The sequence below is a fragment of the Capricornis sumatraensis genome, chromosome 20, assembly GCF_032405125.1.
Source record: "Capricornis sumatraensis isolate serow.1 chromosome 20, serow.2, whole genome shotgun sequence".
Lineage (NCBI taxonomy): Eukaryota > Metazoa > Chordata > Mammalia > Artiodactyla > Bovidae > Capricornis > Capricornis sumatraensis.
The window spans coordinates 21,618,310-21,639,005 of record NC_091088.1 but is presented as its reverse complement, the minus strand read 5'-3'; the positions used below and the strand labels follow the sequence as shown (position 1 = coordinate 21,639,005).

The 20,696-nt window shown below is 39.1% G+C and overlaps 1 protein-coding gene across 1 annotated transcript in view; it reads left to right on the top strand.

The window, feature by feature from the left end:
- Window positions 1-20,696, top strand: part of ITFG1 (integrin alpha FG-GAP repeat containing 1) — a 307,723-nt gene that overhangs the window by 65,722 nt on the left and 221,305 nt on the right. The window contains exon 7 of the mRNA XM_068991936.1: window positions 13,635-13,696. Coding sequence (XP_068848037.1) covers window positions 13,635-13,696 — 62 coding nt within the window. The remainder of the gene's footprint in view (window positions 1-13,634; window positions 13,697-20,696) is intronic.

The following is a 20,696-nucleotide window of genomic DNA, read 5'->3' as shown; positions in this document are numbered from 1 at the left end:
GAAGTTTATAGCAATACGATCCTACCTCAAGAAAAACATCGAATAGAAAACCTAACTTTACACCTAAAACAACTGGATAAAGAAGAACAGAAAAATCCCCAAAAGTAGTCAAAGGAAAGAAATCATAAAGATCGGAGCAGAAATAAATGCAAAAGGAATGAAAGAAACAACAGTAAAGAATAATAAAACTAAAATCTGGTTCTTTGAGAAGATAAACAAAATTGACAAACCTTTAGCCAGACTCATTAACAAAAAATGAGAGAAGAATCAAATCAAAATTAGAAATGAAAAAGGAGAGATTTCAACAGATAATGAAGAAACACAAAGTATTATAAGAGACTATTATGAAAACCTGTGTGGCAATGAAATAGATAACTTGGAAGAAATGGACAGATTCTTAGAAAAGTTCAATCTTCCAAGCCTGAACCAGGATGAAATAGAAATTATAACCACCCAATTATAAGCACTGAAATTGAAGCTGTAATCCAAAATCTCCCAAAAAATAAAAGCCCAGGACCACATGAATTCACAGGAGAATTATTTCAAATATTTAGAGAAGAGCTAATGCCTATCCTTCTAAAACTATTTCAAAAAATTTCAAAGGAAGGAACACTTCCAAACTCATTCCACAAGGCCACCATCACCCCAATACCAAAACCAGACAAAGACAACACAAAAAAGGAAAACTGTAGGCCAGTAACACTGATGAACATAAATACAAATATCCTCAACAAAATTTTACCAAACACAATTCAGCAACACATCAAAAAGCTCATACACCATGATCAAGTTGGGTTTATTGCAAGGATGCAAGGATTTTTCAATATGTGCAAATCAATCTAATACACCATATTAACAAATTGAAACATAAAAATCATGATAATCTGAATAGATGCAGAAAAGGTTTTGACAAAATTCAGCACCCATTTATGATTAAAACACTTCAAAAAAGGGAACCTACCTCAACATAATAAAGGCCATACATGATAAGCTTACTGCAAATACTATTCTCAATGTTGAAAAACTGAAAGCATTCCCCCTATGATCAGGACCAAGAAAAGAGTGTCCACTTTTGTCACTGTTATTCAACCAAGTTCTGGAAGTCCTAGCTCCAGCAGTCAGAGAAGAAAAAGAAATAGACGCAATCCAGATTGGAAAAGAAGAAGTAAAGCTCTCACTGTTTGCAGACAACATGATACTGCACATAGAAAACCCTAAAGGTAGTATTGGTAAATTACTAGAGCTAATCAGTGAATTTAGCAAAGTTGCACCGTACAAAATCAATACATGGAAATAGCAGAAAGTGAAATTAAGGAATCAATCCCATTCACCATTGCAACAAAAAGAATTAAATATGTAGAATAAATTTACCCGAGGAGACAAAAGAACTGTACAAAGAATGGCACCCCACTCCAGTACTCTTGCCTGGAAAATCCCATGGGTGGAGGAGCCTGGTAGGCTGCAGTCCATGGGGTTCCCAAGAGTCGGACAGCACTGAGCGACTTCACTTTCACTTTTCACTTTCATGCATTGGAGAAGGAAATGGCAACCCACTCCACTGTTCTTGCCTGGAGAATCCCAGGGACGGGGAAGCCTGGTGGGCTGCTATCTATGGGGTCACACAGTGTTGGACATGACTGAAGCGACTTAGCAATGAAACAGCTAATGAAGACACTGTACATTATTCAGTTCAGTTCAGTCACTCAGTCGTATCCGACTGTTTGAGACCCCATGAATCGCAGCACCCCAGGCCGCGCTGTCCATCACCAACTCCCGGAGTTCACTCAAAATCATGTCCATCAAGTCGATGATGCCATCCAGGCATCTCATCCTCTGTCATCCCCTTCTCCTCCTGCCCCCAATCCCTCCCAGCATCAGAATCTTTTCCAATTAGTCAACTCTTCGCATCAGATGGCCAAAGTACTAGAGTTTCAACTTTTTTTTTTTTTTTTTTTAATTTTAAAATCTTTAATTCTTACATGTGTTCCCAAACATGAAACCCCCTCCCACCTCCCTCCCCATAACATCTCTGTGGGTCATCCTCATGCACCAGCCCCAAGCATGCTGTATCCTGCGTCAGACATGGACTGGCGATTCAATTCTTACATGATAGTATACATGATAGAATGCCATTCTCCCAAATCATCCCACCCTCTCCCTCTCTCTCTGAGTCCAAAAGTCCGTTATACACCGCTGTGTCTTTTTTCCTGTCTTGCATACAGGGTCGTCATTGCCATCTTTCTAAATTCCATATATATGTGTTAGTATACTGTATTGGTGTTTTTCTTTCTGGCTTACTTCACTCTGTATAATCGGCTCCAGTTTCATCCATCTCATCAGAACTGATTCAAATGAATTCTTTTTAACGGCTGAGTAATACTCCATTGTGTACATGTACCAAAGCTTTCTTATCCATTCATCTGCTGATGGACATCTAGGTTGTTTCCATGTCCTGGCTATTATAAACAGTGCTGCGATGAACATTGGGGTACATGTGTCTCTTTCAATTCTGGTTTCCTCGGTGTGTATGCCCAGCAGTGGGATCGCTGGGTCATAAGGTAGTTCTATTTGCAATTTTTTAAGGAATCTCCACACTGTTCTCCATAGTGGCTGTACTAGTTTGCATTCCCACCAACAGTGTAGGAGGGTTCCCTTTTCTCCACACCCTCTCCAGCATTTATTGCTTGCAGATTTTTGGATCGCAGCCATTCTGACTGGTGTGAAGTGGTACCTCATTGTGGTTTTGATTTGCATTTCTCTGATAATGAGTGATGTTGAGCATCTTTTCATGTGTTTGTTAGCCATCCGTATGTCTTCTTTGGAGAAATGTCTATTTAGTTCTTTGGCCCATTTTTTGATTGGGTCGTTTATTTTTCTGGAATTGAGCTGCATAAGTTGCTTGTATATTTTTGAGATTAGTTGTTTGTCAGTTGCTTCATTTGCTATTATTTTCTCCCATTCAGAAGGCTGTCTTTTCACCTTGCTTATATTTTCCTTTGTTGTGCAGAAGCTTTTAATTTTAATTAGATCCCATTTGTTTATTTTTGCTTTTATTTCCAGAATTCTGGGAGGTGGATCATAGAGGATCCTGCTGTGATTTATGTCGGAGAGTGTTTTGCCTATGTTCTCCTCTAGGAGTTTTATAGTTTCTGGTCTTACATTTAGATCTTTAATCCATTTTGAGTTTATTTTCGTGTGCGGTGTTAGAAAGTGATCTAGTTTCATTCTTTTACAAGTGGTTGACCAGTTTTCCCAGCACCACTTGTTAAAGAGATTGTCTTTACTCCATTGTATATTCTTGCCTCCTTTGTCAAAGATAAGGTGTCCATATGTGTGTGGATTTATCTCTGGGCTTTCTATTTTGTTCCATTGATCTATATGTCTGTCTTTGTGCCAGTACCATACTGTTTTGATGACTGTGGCTTTGTAGTAGAGCCTGAAGTCAGGCAAGTTGATTCCTCCAGTTCCATTCTTCTTTCTCAAGATTGCTTTGGCTATTCGAGGTTTTTTGTATTTCCATACAAATCTTGAAATTATTTGTTCTAGTTCTGTGAAAAATATGGCTGGTAGCTTGATAGGGATTGCGTTGAATTTGTAAATTGCTTTGGGTAGTATACTCATTTTCACTATATTGATTCTTCCGACCCATGAACATGGTATATTTCTCCATCTATTAGTGTCCTCTTTGATTTCTTTCATCAGTGTTTTATAGTTTTCTATATATAGGTCTTTAGTTTCTTTGGGTAGATATATTCCTAAGTATTTTATTCTTTTCGTTGCAATGGTGAATGGAATTGTTTCCTTAATTTCTTTTTCTACGTTCTCATTATTAGTGTATAGGAATGCAAGGGATTTCTGTGTGTTGATTTTATATCCTGCAACTTTACTATATTCATTGATGAGCTCTAGTAATTTTCTGGTGGAGTCTTTAGGGTTTTCTATGTAGAGGATCATGTCATCTGCAAACAGTGAGAGTTTTACTTCTTCTTTTCCAATTTGGATTCCTTTTATTTCTTTTTCTGCTCTGATTGCTGTGGCCAAAACTTCCAGAACTATGTTGAATAGTAGCGGTGAAAGTGGACACCCTTGTCTTGTTCCTGACTTTAGGGGAAATGCTTTCAATTTTTCACCATTGAGGATAATGTTTGCTGTGGGTTTGTCATATATAGCTTTTATTATGTTGAGGTATGTTCCTTCTATTCCTGCTTTCTGGAGAGTTTTTATCATAAATGGATGTTGAATTTTGTCAAAGGCCTTCTCTGCATCTATTGAGATAATCATATGGTTTTTACTTTTCAATTTGTTAATGTGGTGAATTACATTGATTGATTTGCGGATATTGAAGAATCCTTGCATCCCTGGGATAAAGCCCACTTGGTCATGGTGTATGATCTTTTTAATGTGTTGTTGGATTCTGATTGCTAGAATTTTGTTGAGGATTTTTGCATCTATGTTCATCAGTGATATTGGCGTGTAGTTTTCTTTTTTTGTGACATCTTTGTCAGGTTTTGGTATTAGGGTGATGGTGGCCTCATAGAATGAGTTTGGAAGTTTACCTTCCTCTGCAATTTTCTGGAAGAGTTTGAGTAGGATAGGTGTTAGCTCTTCTCGAAATTTTTGGTAGAATTCAGCTGTGAAGCCGTCTGGACCTGGGCTTTTGTTTGCTGGAAGATTTCTGATTACAGTTTCAATTTCCGTGCTGGTGATAGGTCTGTTAAGATTTTCTATTTCTTCCTGGTTCAGTTTTGGAAAATTGTACTTTTCTAAGAATTTGTCCATTTCTTCCACATTGTCCATTTTATTGGCATACAACTGCTGATAGTAGTCTCTTATGATCCTTTGTATTTCTGTGTTGTCTGTTGTGATCTCTCCATTTTCATTTCTAATTTTATTGATTTGATTTTTCTCTCTTTGCTTCTTGATGAGTCTGGCTAGTGGTTTGTCAATTTTATTTATCCTTTCAAAGAACCAGCTTTTGGCCTTGTTGATTTTTGCTATGGTCTCTTTTGTTTCTTTAGCATTTATTTCTGCCCTAATTTTTAAGATTTCTTTCCTTCTACTAACTCTGGGGTTCTCCAATTCTTCCTTTTCTAGTTGCTTTAGTTGTAGAGTTAGGTTATTTATTTAACTTTTTTCTTGTTTCTTCAGGTATGCCTGTATTGCTATGAACTTTCCTCTTAGCACTGCTTTTATAGTGTCCCACAGGTTTTGGGTTGTTGTGTTTTCATTTTCATTAGTTTCTATGCATATTTTGATTTCTTTTTTGATTTCTTCTGTGATTTGTTGGTTATTCAGAAGTGTGTTGTTCAACCTCCATATATTGGAATTTTTAATAGTTTTTCTCCTGTAATTGAGATCTAATCTTAATGCATTATGGTCAGAAAAGATGCTTGGAATGATTTCGATTTTTTTGAATTTATCAAGTTTAGATTTATGGCCCAGGATGTGATCTATCCTGGAGAAGGTTCCATGAGCACTTGAAAAAAAGGTGAAATTCATTGTTTTGGGGTGAAATGTCCTATAGATATCAATTAGGTCTAATTGATCTAATGTATCATTTAAAGTTTGCGTTTCTTTGTTAATTTTCTGTTTAGTTGATCTGTCCATAGGTGTGAGTGGGGTATTAAAGTCTCCCACTATTATTGTGTTATTGTTGATTTCCCCTTTCATACTTGTTAGCATTTGTCTTACATATTGCGGTGCTCCTATATTGGGTGCATATATATTTATAATTGTTATATCTTCTTCTTGGATTGATCCTTTGATCATTATGTAGTGGCCTTCTTTGTCTCTTTTCACAGCCTTTGTTTTAAAGTCTATTTTATCAGATATGAGTATTGCCACTCCTGCTTTCTTTTGGTCTCTATTTGCGTGGTGTATCTTTTTCCAGCCCTTCACTTTCAGTCTGTATGTGTCCCTTGTTTTGAGGTGGGTCTCTTGTAAGCAGCATATAGAGGGGTCTTGTTTTTGTATCCATTCGGCCAGTCTTTGCCTTTTGGTTGGGGCGTTCAACCCATTTATGTTTAAGGTAATTATTGATAAGTATGATCCAGTTACCATTTACTTTATTGTTTTGGGTTCGGGTTTATACACCCTTTTCGGTTTCCTGTCTAGAGAATATCCTTTAGAATTTGTTGGAGAGCTGGTTTGATGGTGCTGAATTCTCTCAGCTTTTGCTTGTCTGTAAAGCTTTTGATTTCTCCTTCGTATTTGAATGAGATCCTTGCTGGGTACAGTAATCTGGGCTGTAGGTTATTGTCTTTCATCACTTTAAGTATGTCTTGCCATTCCCTCCTGGCCTGAAGAGTTTCTATTGAAAGATCAGCTGTTATCCTTATGGGAATCCCCTTGTGTGTTATTTGTTGTTTTTCCCTTGCTGCTTTTAATATTTGTTCTTTGTGTTTGACCTTTGTTAATTTAATTAATATGTGTCTTGGGGTGTTTCGCCTTGGGTTTATCCTATTTGGAATTCTCTGTGTTTCTTGGACTTGGGTGATTATTTCCTTCCCCATTTTAGGGAAGTTTTCAACTATTATCTCCTCAAGGATTTTCTCATGATCTTTCTTTCTGTCTTCTTCTTCTGGGACTCCTATAATTCGAATGTTGGAGCGTTTCATATTGTCCTGGAGGTCTCTGAGATTGTCCTCGTTTCTTTTAATTCGTTTTTCTTGTTTCCTCTCTGATTCATTTATTTCTACCATTCTATCTTCTATTTCACTAATCCTATCTTCTGCCTCCGTTATTCTACTATTTGTTGCCTCCAGAGTGTTTCTGATCTCATTTATTGCATTATTCATTATATTTTGACTCTTTTTTATTTCTTCTAGGTCCTTGTTAAACCTTTCTTGCATCTTCTCAATCCTTGTCTCTAGGCTATTTATCTGTGATTCCATTTTGATTTCAAGATTTTGGATCATTTTCACTATCAATATTCGGAATTCCTTCTCAGGTAGATTCCCTACTTCTTCCTCTTTTGTTTGGTTTGGTGGGCAACTCTCCTGTTCCTTTACCTGCTGAGTATTCCTCTGTCTCTTCATCTTGGTTATATTGCTGCGTTTGGGGTGGTCTTTTTATATTCTGGTAATTTGTGGAGTTCTCTTTATTATGGAGCTTCCTCACTGTGGGTGGGGTTCTATCAGTGGCTTGTCAAGGTTTCCTGGTTAGGGAGGCTTGTGTTGGAGTTCTGGTGGGTGGAGCTGGGTTTCTTCTCTCTGGAGTGCAGTGGAGTGACCAGTGATGGGTTATGAGACATCAAAGGTTTTGGAATAATTTTGAGCTGCCTGTATATTCAAGCTCAGGGGAGTGTTCCTGTGTTGCTGGAGAATTTGAGTGATATGTCTTGTTTTGGAACTTGTTGGCCCTTGGGTGGAGCTTGGTTTCAGTGTAGGTATGAAGGCAATTGATGAGCTCCTATTGCTTAATGTTCCCTGAATTCAAGAGTTCTCTAATGTTTTCAGGCTTTGGATTTAAGCCTCCTGCTTCTGGTCTTCAGTTTTGTTTTTACAGTAGCCTCTAGACTTCTCCATCTATACAGCACCGATGATAAAACATCTAGGTTAAAGATGAAAAGTTTCTCCACATTGAGGGACACTCAGAGAGGATCACTGAGTTACAAGGAGAAGAGAAGATGGAGGGGGTAGTTAGAGGTAACTGGAATGAGATGTGGTGAGATCAAAAGAGGAGAGAGCAAGCTAGGCAGTAGTCACTTCTTTATGTGCGCTCTATAGTCTGGCCCACTCAGAGGTATTTACGGCGTTATACAGGGAAAAGGAGATGGAGGAAGTAGACAGAGGTGACCAGGAGGATAAGAGAGAAGAATGAGAAGGAGAGAGACAAATCCTGCCAGTAACCAGTTCCTTAGGTGTTCTCCACTGTCTGGAACACACAGAGATTCACAGAGTTGGATAGAGAAGAGATGGGGGAGAAAAGAGACAGAGGCCACCTGGTGGAGAAAAAGGAGAGTCCATAGGAGAAGAGAGTGGTCAAGCCAGTAATCTCGCTCTCAGGTAAACTTGGGTAGTGAAGTTTGGGTTTTTAAATGAACAAAATTGACAACAAAAACCTAAGAGCAAAGGTTAAAAATCTAGAGTAGAGGTTGGATTTTCAAAAATACAATATTAAAGAAAAGAAGCAGAAGGAAAAAACAGGAAAGAAAGAAAGAAAAAAAAAAAAACACAAGAATTCTTTAAAAAAAAAACCCCACCAACAACCATCCAAAGGCTATATATGGTGTTTGCCTTTAAAAAAAAAAAAAAGTCTTTTTTTTAAAATAGTAATAATAGGTTATAGTAATAAAAATTAGAGGAGAAATAGAAGACAACAATTTAAAAAAAAGGTTAGAAAAAAAAAGAAAAAAAAAAAGGAATGATTTTAAAAATAGTAAAAATATATCTGGCCCTTCTCGGATGTTTTGGGCCGTGTGGGATCACTTCCAAGGTGGTTCCCTCTGTTTAACTTCTTCCGTTTGCTGGTTTTTCAGGCTCTCTAGTTCAGTCGCGCTGTGGGGAGGGGGGATGCTGCAAACAAATAGCACTGTCGTGTGCTCACAGTGTCTCAGCCCCACTTGACCTGTCCCTTCTCGCGCCGCACAAACCGCTCCGGCTCCACGACGCACAGCCGGGAACCGCCTGGGGCCGGCCCCAGGCTGCGTGCACTTCCCGGTCCAAGCCGCTCAGGTTTGGCGCCCAGGCAGCCCTCAGAGGCACAGATTCGGCTGGGACTGCGCTTTGTGCCCTTCCCGGGACCGAGTAGCTCAGGAGTCTGGCGAGCGTGATCGCCGCGGCTCGTCACCTTTTCTGCCGCTGCTGCTCAGCTTTCTGGGTGGACCGCTGGCATCCCCCGTGAGGCAGATTGTGACTGTCCAGCACCCCCAGAAGTCTTAGCAAAGAAGCCTGCTTGCAGTTAGGTAAGTAAAGTCTCTCCGGGTCTGCAATTGCCCCTTTCCAGTACTTATGGCTCTGGCTGCCTGTCCCCGGCGGGGGATGGTCTGCAGCCAGCTTTTTCCATTCCGTCCTTTGTTCTGTGCTCGGTCCTGGCGGTGTCTTATGTTCGAGCTTTTCGTGCTGTAGCTATCCCACAGGCTGGTTTGCTAGCGCAAGTTAGATCGTTCTGGTTGCGCGTGGGGCGTTCCTGCCCGATTCTTACAAAGCACTGCAGCCCGCGCCTCCCGCGCGTCCCTGCCCTGCCCCCACTTCCCAATGGCGGATGCAGGCGTCTGTGCTGCTTTTCCGCTGGGGGAGTTACTGTTGGGCTTGTAATCTCTTGGTTTTAATTATTTCTTTATTTTTCCTTCCTGTTATGTTGCCCTCTGTGTTTCCAAGACTCGCCACAGACTCGGCAGGGAGAGTGTTTCCTGGTGTTTGGAAACCTCTCTTCTTAAAATTCCCTTCCTGGGACGGGCTTCCCTTCCCGGGACGGGCTTCCCTTCCCGGGACGGAGCTCCCTCCCCACCTCCTTTGTCTCCTTTTTCGTCTTTTATATTTTTTCCTACCTGTTTTTGAAGACAATGGTCTGCTTTTCTGGTTGCCTGATGTCCTCTGCCAGCCTACAGAAGTTGTTTTGTGGAGTTTGCTCGGCGTTGAAATGTTCTTTTGAGGAATTTGTGAGGGAGAAAGTGGTCTTCCCGTCCTATTCCTCCGCCATCTTTATGCTCCTCCTCCGGAGTTTCAACTTGAGTATCATTCCTTCCAGTGAACACCCAGGACTAATCTCCTTTAGGAAGGACTGGTTTGATCTCCTTGCAGTCCAAGGGACTCTCAAGAGTCTTCTCCAACACCACACTTCAAAAGCATCAATTCTTCTGTGCTCAGCTTTCTTCACAGTCCAACTCTCACATCCATACATGACCACTGGAAAAACTATAGCCTTGACTAGACGGACCTTTGTTGGCAAAGTAATGTCTCTGCTTTTGAATATGCTATCTAGGTTGGTCGTAACTTTTCTTCCAAGGAGTAAGCGTCTTTTAATTTCATGGCTGCAGTCACCATAGCAGTGATTTTGGAGCCCAAAAATAGAGTCAGACACTGTTTACACTGTTTCCCCATCTCTTTGCCATGAAGTGATGGGACCAGATGCCATGATCTTCGTTTTCTGAATGTTGAGCTTTAAGCCAACTTTTTCACTCTCTTCTTTCACTTTCATCAAGAGGCTTTTTAGTTCCTCTTCACTTTCTGCGTAAGGGTGGTGTCATCTGCATATCTGAGGTTATTGATATTTCTCCCAGCAATCTTGATTCCAGCTTGTGCTTCTTCCAGCCCAGTGTTTCTCATGATGTACTCTGAATAGAAGTTACATAAGCAGGGTGACAATATACAGCCTTGACATACTCCTTTTCCTATTTGGAACCAGTCTGTTGTTCCATGTCCAGTTCTAACTGTTGCTTCCTGACCTGCATACAGGTTTCTCAAGAGGCAGGTCAAGTGGTCAGGTATTCCCATCTCTCAGAATTTTCCACAGTTGATTGTGATCCACACCGTCAAAGGCTTTGGCATAGTCAGTGGAGCAGAAAGAGATGTTTCTCTGGAACTCTCTTGCTTTTTTGATGATCCATTGGATGTTGGCAATTTGATCTCTGGTTCCTCTGCCTTTTCTAAAACCAGCTGGAACATCTGCAAGTTCACGGTTCATGTATTGCTGAAGCCTGGCTTCGAGAATTTTGAGCATTACTTTACTAGTGGGTGCTGCTACTGCTAAGTCACTTCAGTCGTGGCCAACTCTATGCAACCCCATAGATGGCAGCCCACCAGGCTCCCCCGTCCCTGGGATTCTCCAGGCAAGAACACTGGAGTGGCTTGCCATTTCCTTCTCCAATGCATGAGATGAGTGCGATTGTACGGTAGTTTGAGCATTCTTTGGCCTTGCCTTTCTTGGGGATTGGAATGAAAACTGACCTTTTCCAGTACTGTGGCCACTGCTGAGTTTCCCAAATTTGCTGGCATATTGAGTGCAGTACTTTCACAGCATCATCTTTTTGGATTTGAAATAGCTCAACTGCAATTCCATCACCTCTACTAGCTTTGTTCATAGTGATGCTTTCCAGTGCCCACTTGACTTCACATTCCAGGATGTCTGGCTCCAGGTGAGTGATCACACCATCATGATTTTCTTGGTCTTGAAGATTTTTTTTGTACAGTTCTTATGTGTATTCTTGCCACCTCTTCTTAATCTCTTCTGCTTCTGTTAGGTCCATACCATTTCTGTCCTTTATCGATCGTGTGTTTTGCATGAAATGTTCCCTTGGTATCTCTGATTTTCTTGAAGAGATCTCTAGTCTTTCCCATTCTGTTATTTTCCTCTATTTCTTTGCACTGATCACTGAGGAAGGCTTTCTTATCTCTCCTTGCTATTCTTTGGAACTCTGCATTCAGATGCTTATATCTTTCCTTTTCTCCATTGGTTTTCACTTCTTTTCTTTTCACAGCTATTTGTAAGGCCTCCCCAGACAGCCATTTTGCTGTTTTGCATTTCTTTTCCATGGGGATGATCTTGATCCCTGTCTCCTGTACAGTGTCAGGAACCTCATTCCATAGTTCATCAGGCACTCTGTCTATCAGATCTAGTCCCTTAAATCTATTTCTCACTTCCAACTGTATAATCATAAGGGATTTGATTTAGGTCATACCTGAATGGTCTAGTGGTTTTCCCTACTTTCTTCAATTTCAGTCTGAATTTGGCAATAAGGAGTTCATGATCTGAGCAACAGTCAGCTCCCGGTCTTGTTTTTGCTGACTCTATAGAGCGTCTCCATCTTTGGCTGCAAAGAAGATAATCAATCTGATTTCGGTGTTGACCATCTGGTGATGTCCATGTGTAGAGTCTTCTCTTGTGTTGGAAGAAGGTGCTTGCTCTGACCAGTGCATTTTCTTGGCAAAACTGTAATTAGTCTTTGCCCTGCTTCATTCTGCATTCCAAGGCCAAATTTGCCTGTTACTCCAGGTGTTTTCTGACTTCCTACTTTTGCATTCCAATCCCCTATACATTATTAGAGAAATGCAAATCAAAACTTCAATGAGGTATCACTGCACACCAGTCAGAATGGCCGTCATCAAAAAGTCTTTCTCCATAACCTCCATGGAGAGGTTATGGAGAAAAGGGAATGCTCCTGCACTTTTGGTGGGAATGTAAATTGATATAGCCACTATGGGAAGATGGTATGGAGATCCCTTTTAAACACTAGAAGTAAAACCACCATATGACCCAACAATCCCACTCCTAGGCATATACCCTGAGAAAATTGAAATTGAAAGAGACTCATGTATCCCGTTGTTCATTGCAGCACTGTTTACAATACCTAGAACATGGAAGCAGCCTATATGTCCATCGATGCATGAATGGATAAAGAAGTAGTGGTACAATGGAATATTACTTGGCCATAAAAAGGAACACCAGTTGAATCAGTTCTAATGAGGTGGATGAACCTAGAACCTATTATACAGAGTGTAGTAGGTCACAAAGAGAAAAGTAAATTTTGTATTCTAGCACATACATATGGAATCTAGAAAAATGATTCTGAAGAATTTATTTACAAGGCAACAGTGGAAAAACAGACATATGAAGAGATTTATGGACATTGGAAGAGGGGAGGAGAGGATAGGATGTATGGCAAGGGTAACATGTAAACTTGCATTACCATATGTAAAACAGATAGCCAATGAGAATTTGCTGTATGGCTCAGGAAACTCAAACAGGGTCTGTATCAATCTAGAGGAGTGGGATGGGGAGGGAGATAGGAGGGAGGTTCAAAAGAGAGGGGATGTATGTATACCTATGGCTGATTCTTGATGAGATTTGACAGAAAACAGCAAAATTCTGTAAAGCAATTATCCTTCAAAAAGATAAGTTAATTAAAAAATATAAAATGTTTAAAAAAGTGCATTTAATTGCATCATTGTGTAGGGTAGCACTGGTCCCTAAAACATATTTTTGTTGTTTCATTCTATAATTCTTATCACTTTCAATCTACCAGAAAGAATATGCAGGTGGTCTTTAATTGTCTTGTTTTCTTTGCTTAGGATGATGTATCCATTAGGAACAGTGGGACTAGCTGTGGAACTATCAATTGTCATTATAGAAAAATATTTTTTTTAGCTTAAGAGACCTATCTGAGATTATATTGGTACTTTAAAAAATATTGCTATAAGAAAATGAACTAGAGTTATGAAAGAAAAAAAAAGTAAAGAATGCCTTTGAATGACTAATACTAAATGCTCCCTTTAAATGCAGGGTCATCTGCTTTATTTTCTTTGATGGATCAAGCACATTAAAATAAAGTTTAGAGACTTTCCTGGTGTCCAGCAGTTAAGACTCCACAATTCCACTGCAGGGGGCACAGATTTCATCCCTGGTCAGGGAAATAATATCCTACATGCCTTGTGCTTAGGCGAAAAAAAAGAATACTGATAGCATTCCTTGTTGAACTTGTAAGGAGTCACATTACCCATCATTGATGTTGCTTAGATAGAGATCTTATAAACTGTCAATAAGCATCATTTGATGTGCATAAATTATGTATATATATAAAATTTTAAATGTGTTTAAATACAACTGTATTGTAACTGTTTTTATGTATTGTATTTCTTCCTGTTTAAATGTACACATCAGTAACAAAGCTTACAATTCTGTAATTTTCCTCCTAGATTTATTCCTCACGACATTGTCTGCTTCTAGTACCTTCCAGTTTGAGATATGGGAAAATTTGGTAAGAAATCTTTTCCTTTAAGCTTTTTTAAATGATGGCTTTCAATGAAAAGCACAGTTTTAGAAAATAAAATGAAAGTAATCACTTGGTCGATTGATTTCAACAATAAATAGAACAGTTTTAAGAGCTTTTGGTTGCATTGCTGCATTCAAACTGCTGAATATTGCTGATGGAAATGATTCATTCAGCATCAATTCCTCTGCAGGTTTTTAAGCATGACTGCCAATTAAACCAATCAGTCTGCCCTAATGCGCATGTTAACAGGGACCCTGCTAGGCTGTCAGCTGGTGAGAGAGATGCCTGTCATTTAATTTGTCAGCATGATGGTTTGTTGAAGAAAACCCCTTTTAAAAGACTTACAGTCTTCTGTAAAAAAGAACAAGTCACTAAATTTACTGCCAAGTTGACCAGGATTAACGATCCTTCCCCAGTATTTTTTTTAATTCCAAGTAGAATATTCCCAAACTGGTATCATGGTTTTAATTTATTTTTAGCTTGAGGTAGATGATATGAAAGATGAATTAATGCAGACTAGACTACCCCAAGTTTTAAAATTCAAATAATAGAGGATAGGATTTGAGGACAGGCCAAATTGGCCAACTGAGTGACATTCATTAAATAATGGTCAAGTATTAAACCTCACTTTTCTCATATGGGAAACAGAAGTAAGAATGTCTGTTTCATAGACTGTGAAGGTTAAAATGAAACAATGTGTGTAAAGTACCTGGCCCACAGTAGACACTTACTGAATTTTTGTTTGAGATCACTTGATTTCCCAGCTATTTACTCTAGATTATCTTTTATTCAATCCAAATTAAACCCATTGCATTTTAAGAGATTTTCGCTAAAATACTCATGAACAATAAACAGATCTTTAAAAATGTAATGCACAAGCCCATGGAAGAAGATTCATTATTTGCCATCTCTTACAGCAGAGTCATAACTCAGATTTCTTCATAGGAGGAAAATAGAAAGAGGGGAAGAGCTTTGTTTAGATAAAATTAGGGCTTTTGAATATTACTAACTACACCTCAACTAAGCAATCTAATCCTTCTTTCTCTTTTAATGAGGCAAGGAGAAAGAAGAAAGACTTCTACACTGGAAAGATTTATCTCTGTTTAATGTACATCTTTTTAAAATGTAGTTGTATTTGTTTTTCTGATGATAGAAATATAGTTGTTATATTCTTAATGGTTACTGTATATGAAATCTTCCACTAGTAGGGGATATTCCTTTTCAGGTGACCTTGAAATCAAGTGAATCTTGAGGTTTTAGAACGTGAGAAAATCAGTCATTTTGATTGATTATTAATATCCATCTGGGAGAGAAAAGCCTCATTATTAATAAATATATATTTATATAATCAAGGACTACTTTTAAGTATTTTATTTCCTCTTAGTTTAGGCTGATTTAAAGGTAATAAAATGATTTAAAGGTAATAAAATGAAGCAACTTTCACAGGAGAAAAACCATGAAGAGACTAGATTTTGGAGGGATCTTTTTTTCCCTTTGTTATTTTCTTTAAAAAAAATTAAAGAATTGTCTGTTTGCCAATAGAGATTAAGGATTTTTCTTGTGGTAAAATAGCTGGATCCACATGGTGTTTGTGTTATCAGTAATATAAAACTCATTAGTACAAATTAAGGAGAATGTAGACTCAAAATTAACTAGTTCAGATAAAGTTTAAGTTTTGTAAAATGGGAGAATCATTTTTAACTAGTGATTGGACAAGTTGCAATAACACATTAATTGACCAAAAAGCCTTCAAAACGTATAAAGCCGTATTAGCTAGTAGAAGAATATGGGCTGCAGCAAATCTTTTTAGTCAGCTGTGGTGTGCACAGCCACGGTAGATGCTCTGGGAGATCAGAAATTAACAGAAGATGAGGAGGAGTGCTAAGATGTGAGTGTAGGCAACTGTGACTGCTGTGATGAGATGTACTAACCCCATGTTACAAGGAGTTAAAAAACAGAGCAGTTACTTCCATTTGGTAGCAATAACATAGCAGTCATTTGGTAGCAATAACCATAATAATTCTTATAGCTATGAACCATAACAAAGTTCATACATAACTCACAATTGCCAAAACATGGGAAAAACCTAAATGTCCATTGACAGATGAATCGTTAAAGAAGATGTGGTGTGTGTGTATATATATAATGGAATATTACTCAGACCTAAAAAAGAATGAAATAATGCTATTTGCAACAACTAGAGATTCTCATATTAAGTGAAGTAAGTCTGATAGACATATATGATATCACTTATATGTGGAATCTAAAATGTGGCACAAATGAACCTACCTATAAATCAGGAATAGACTCACAGACATAGAGATCTGACTTGTGGTTGCTAAAGGGGAGGACTGGAAATTTGGAGTTGTTTAATGTAAACTGTTACATTCAGAGTGGATAAACAAAAAGGTCCTACTGTATATAGCACAAGAAACTCTATCTAATCTCCTGAGATAAACCAAAATGTAAAGAATATTAAAAAAAGAATGTTTATCTGTGTATAATGGAGTCACTTTGCTATATAGCAGAGATTGGCACAACACTGTAAATCAACTCTATTTTATTTAAAAAAAAAAAAAGGAAGGAAGAAAAAAAATCATCTGGCCTAAAAGGACCAAGACTGAAAATTTCTAACTTAAAGGGTGATGGGTGTTTATTCACGGGTCTTGATTTGCATTCTTCGCTTAACTCTTTCCTTTCATGATACTTCTCTGTTCTCTTCCTTGATTACTAGTCCTACATTTCTAATCGTTTCTTTGATGTATCTCTTATCTAAAATAATTTCTTTTCCTGTTCCCAATTCGACCTTCCTTTGTATTTTCTGTTAGGTAGGCATTCTGTGTTCTCATATCTATCCCTTACCTGTCCTCAACATTCCACTCCTTAAATCATCCATCTGTTTCCCCGGATATAGTAAATTCTATTATTTCCCCATCTCCAGATTTTCCATCTGATATGCAATATCCAGATTAATTGCAACAAAGAAAGCTCTATTTATCTCACTCTCAGTCCTAAAACCTTTAGGACTTAAGCTTCTCAATAAATTTTTAAAAGATCAAACTACTTAGTTTAGGAGTCAAGGCCTTTGCTGATCTTGTGTAAAGCTATTCTTCTAATCTTCCAATATCTTTCCATATTCTGGCCCAAATCAGCCAGTTTCTACTCTATGTCCTCTGTTTCCTCTGCATATGCTTTCCCTACCCTTCCTTTTCTTTCAACCACTAAAATCCTGCTCATCTGCATTAGCCATTTCAAATACCACGTCTTCCTTAAAGCCTTCCCTAATGATCCTGGGTGGACCAAATGGAAGCAACTGCTCTGTTTTTTTAACTCCTTGTAACATGGGGTTAGTACATCTCATCACATCAGTCAGAGTTGCCTACACTCACATCTTAGCACTCCTCCTTGTCTTCGGTTAATTTCTGATTTCCTAGAGCATCTACTGTGGGGCTGTGGACACCACAGCTGACTAAAAACATTTGCTGCAGCTCGTATTCCCCTACTAGCTAATACAGTTTTATATGTTTTTAGGGCTTTTCGGTCAGTGTTACTGCAAATTGTCCCGCCACTAATTAAAAGTGATCCTCCCATTTTACAAAACTTAACACTTATGAAAATTCTTACAAAACTTACAACAATCATTTTATTAGTATGAGGATTGTTATGAACATAGGAGAGTGCCTGTATCTTTTTAAGTTATAGTTTTGCCTGGGTTTATGCCCAGGAGTGGGATTGCTGGATCATACGTGGCTCCGTTTTCTGAGGAACCTCCATACTATTTTCCAGTGGCTGTACCAGTTTACATCCCCACCAACAGTGTGGGTGGGTTCCCTTTTCTCCACGCCCTCTCCAGAGTTTTATTGTAGACTTTAATGATGGCCATTCTGATTGGTGTGAGGTGGGCCCTCATCATAGTTTTGATTTGTATTTCTCTAATAATTAATGATGTTGACTATCTACTGGCCATAGGCCAGATGACTCTCTATTGTAGAGATCTGTCCTTTAACTTGTTTAGCAGTATCCTTGGCCTCTGTTCACTTAGGTTCTAGAAGGCACTTCCCACTTGAAACAGTCAAAATATCCCCCTACATTGCCCAATGTCCTCTGGAGAATAAGTACACCTCAAGTCGAGAACCATTGCTTTATGTGAATAAAGATGTAGATACAGTGATAGTCATCATATGTTGCTTCCTGACCATTTTTAACATTATATATATGGGAGTTTAAATATTAAATGTTAAAACCTGCAGGCCAAAGCATAGGTGGTCATCCCTGAAAGGATACTTATTACAACATGACACCTGTGATTGGAATTCAAGCAGAAAATGTCAACTCTCCTGTCAATGGCAGTGTGCTCAGCTGCTTCAGTGATGGATAGCAGATATAATAGTATTACTACTAGCATTCCTAGTCAATAACTGTTAATGTTGACTAAGGACATATTTGTGCATATGCTGAACTGGTAAGCGCTTTATATGCATTATTTTTACTAATCTTCACAAAAACTTTATAAAAGTTCATTTTAGAAAAAAGCAAATATGAAAATGCAAAATCATAGGATACTGAAAGAGGAACTCCCCAGGTTGGTAGGTACCCAATATGCTACTGGAGATCAGTGGAGAAATAACTCCAGAAACAATAAAGGGATGGAGCCAAACCAAAAACAATAACCAGTTGTGGATATGACTGGTGATACAAGCAAGATCCAATGCTGTAAAGAGCAATATTGCATAGGAACCTGGAATATTAGGCCCATGAATCAGGGCAAATTGGAAGTGGTCAAACAGGAGATGGCAAGAGTGAACATCGACATTCTAGGAATCAGCGAACTAAAATGGACGGGAAGTGGTGAATTTTCTCAGATGACCATCATATCTACTACTGCGGGCAGGAATCCCTTACAAGAAATGGAGTAGCCATCATGATCAACAAAAGAGTCCGAAATGCAGTAGTTGGATGCTATCTCAAAAATGACAGAATGATCTCTGTTCGTTTCCAAGGCAAACCATTCAATAGCACAGTAATCCAAGTCTATGCCCCAACCAATAACACTGAAGAAGCTGAAGAGGAACGGTTCTATGAAGACCTACAAGACCTTTTAGAACTAACACCCAAAAAAGATGTCCTTTTCATTATAGGGGACTGGAATGCAAAAGTAAGAAGTCAAGAAACACCTGGAGTAACAGGCAAATTTGGCCTTGGAATACGGAATGAAGCAGGGCAAAGGCTAATAGAGTTTTGCCAAGAGAACTTACTGATCATAGCAAACACCCTCTTCCAACAACACAAGAGAAGACCCTACACATGGACATCACCAGATGGTCAACACCGAAATTAGATTGATTATATTCTTTGCAACCAAAGGTAGAAAAGCTCTATCAGTTCAGTTCAGTACAGTTCAGTCTCTCAGTCGTGTCTGACTCTTTGCAACCCCATGAATCGCAACACGCCAGGCCTCCCTGTCCATTACCAACTCCCGGAGTTCACTCAGACTCACGTCCATTGAGTCAGTGAGGCCATCCAGCCATCTCATCCTCTGTCATCCCCTTCTCCTCCTGCCCCCAATCCCTCCCAGCATCAGAGTCTTTTCCAATGAGTCAGCTCTTCACATGAGATGGCCAAAGTACTGAAGTTTCAGCTTTAGCATCATTCCCTCCAAAGAAAACCCAGGACTGATCTCCTTCAGAATGGACTGGTTGGATCTCCTTGCAGTCCAAGGGACTCTCAAGAGTCTTCTCCAACACCACAGTTCGAAAGCTCAATTCTTCGGCGCTCAGCCTTCTTTATAGTCCAACTCTCACATCCATACGTGACCACAGGAAAAACCATAGCCTTGACTAGATGGACCTTAGTTGGCAAAGTACTGTCTCTGCTTTTGAATATGCTGTCTAGGTTGGTCATAGCTTTTCTTCCAAGGAGTAAGCGTCTTTTAATTTCATGGCTGCAGTCACCATCTGCAGTGATTTTGGAGCCCATGCTCTATACAGTCAGCAAAAACAATACTGGGAGCTGACTGTGGCTCAAATCATGAACTCCTTATTGCCAGATTCAGACTTATATTGAAGATAGTAGGGAAAACCACTAGACCATTCAGGTATGACCTAAATCAAATCCCTTATGATTATACAGTGGAAGTGAGAAATAGATTTAAGGGACTAGATCTGATAGATAGAGTGCCCAATGAACTATGGATGGAGGTTCGTGACACTGTACAGAAGACAGGGATCAAGACCATCCTCATGGAAAAGAAATGCAGAAAAGCAAAATGGCTGTCTGGGAAGGCCTTACAAATAGCTGTGAAAAGAAGAGAAGTGAAAAGCAAAGGAAAAAAGGAAAGATATAAGCATCTGAATGCAGAGGTCCAAAGAATAGCAAGAAGCGATAAGAAAGCCTTCTTCAGCAATCAATGCAAAGAAATAGAGAAAAAGAACAGAATGGGAAAGACTAGAGATCTCTTCAAGAAAATTAAAGATACCAAGGGAACATTTCATGTTAAGATGGGCTCAATAAAGGACAGAACTGGTATGGAACTAACAGAAGCAGAAGAGATTAAGAAGAGTTGGCAAGAATACACAGAAGAACTGTACAAAAAAGATCTTCACGACCCGGGGAATCACTTTGGTGTGATCACTCACCTGGAGCCAGACATCCTGGAGTGTGAAGTCAGGTGGGCCTTGGAAAGTATCACTACGAACAAATCTAGTGGAGATGATGGAATTGCATTTGAGCTAATTCAAATCCTGAAAAATGATGCTATGAAAGTGCTTCACTCAATGTGCCAGCAAATTTGGGAAACTCAGCAGTGGCCACAGGACTGGAAAAGGTCAGTTTTCATTCCAATCCCAAAGAAAGGCAATGTCAAAGAATGCTCAAACTACCGTACAATTGCACTCATCTCACACGCTAGTAAAGTAATACTCAAAATTCTCTTAAGCTAGGCTTCAGCAGTACGTGAACCATGAACTTCCAGATGTTCAAGCTGGTT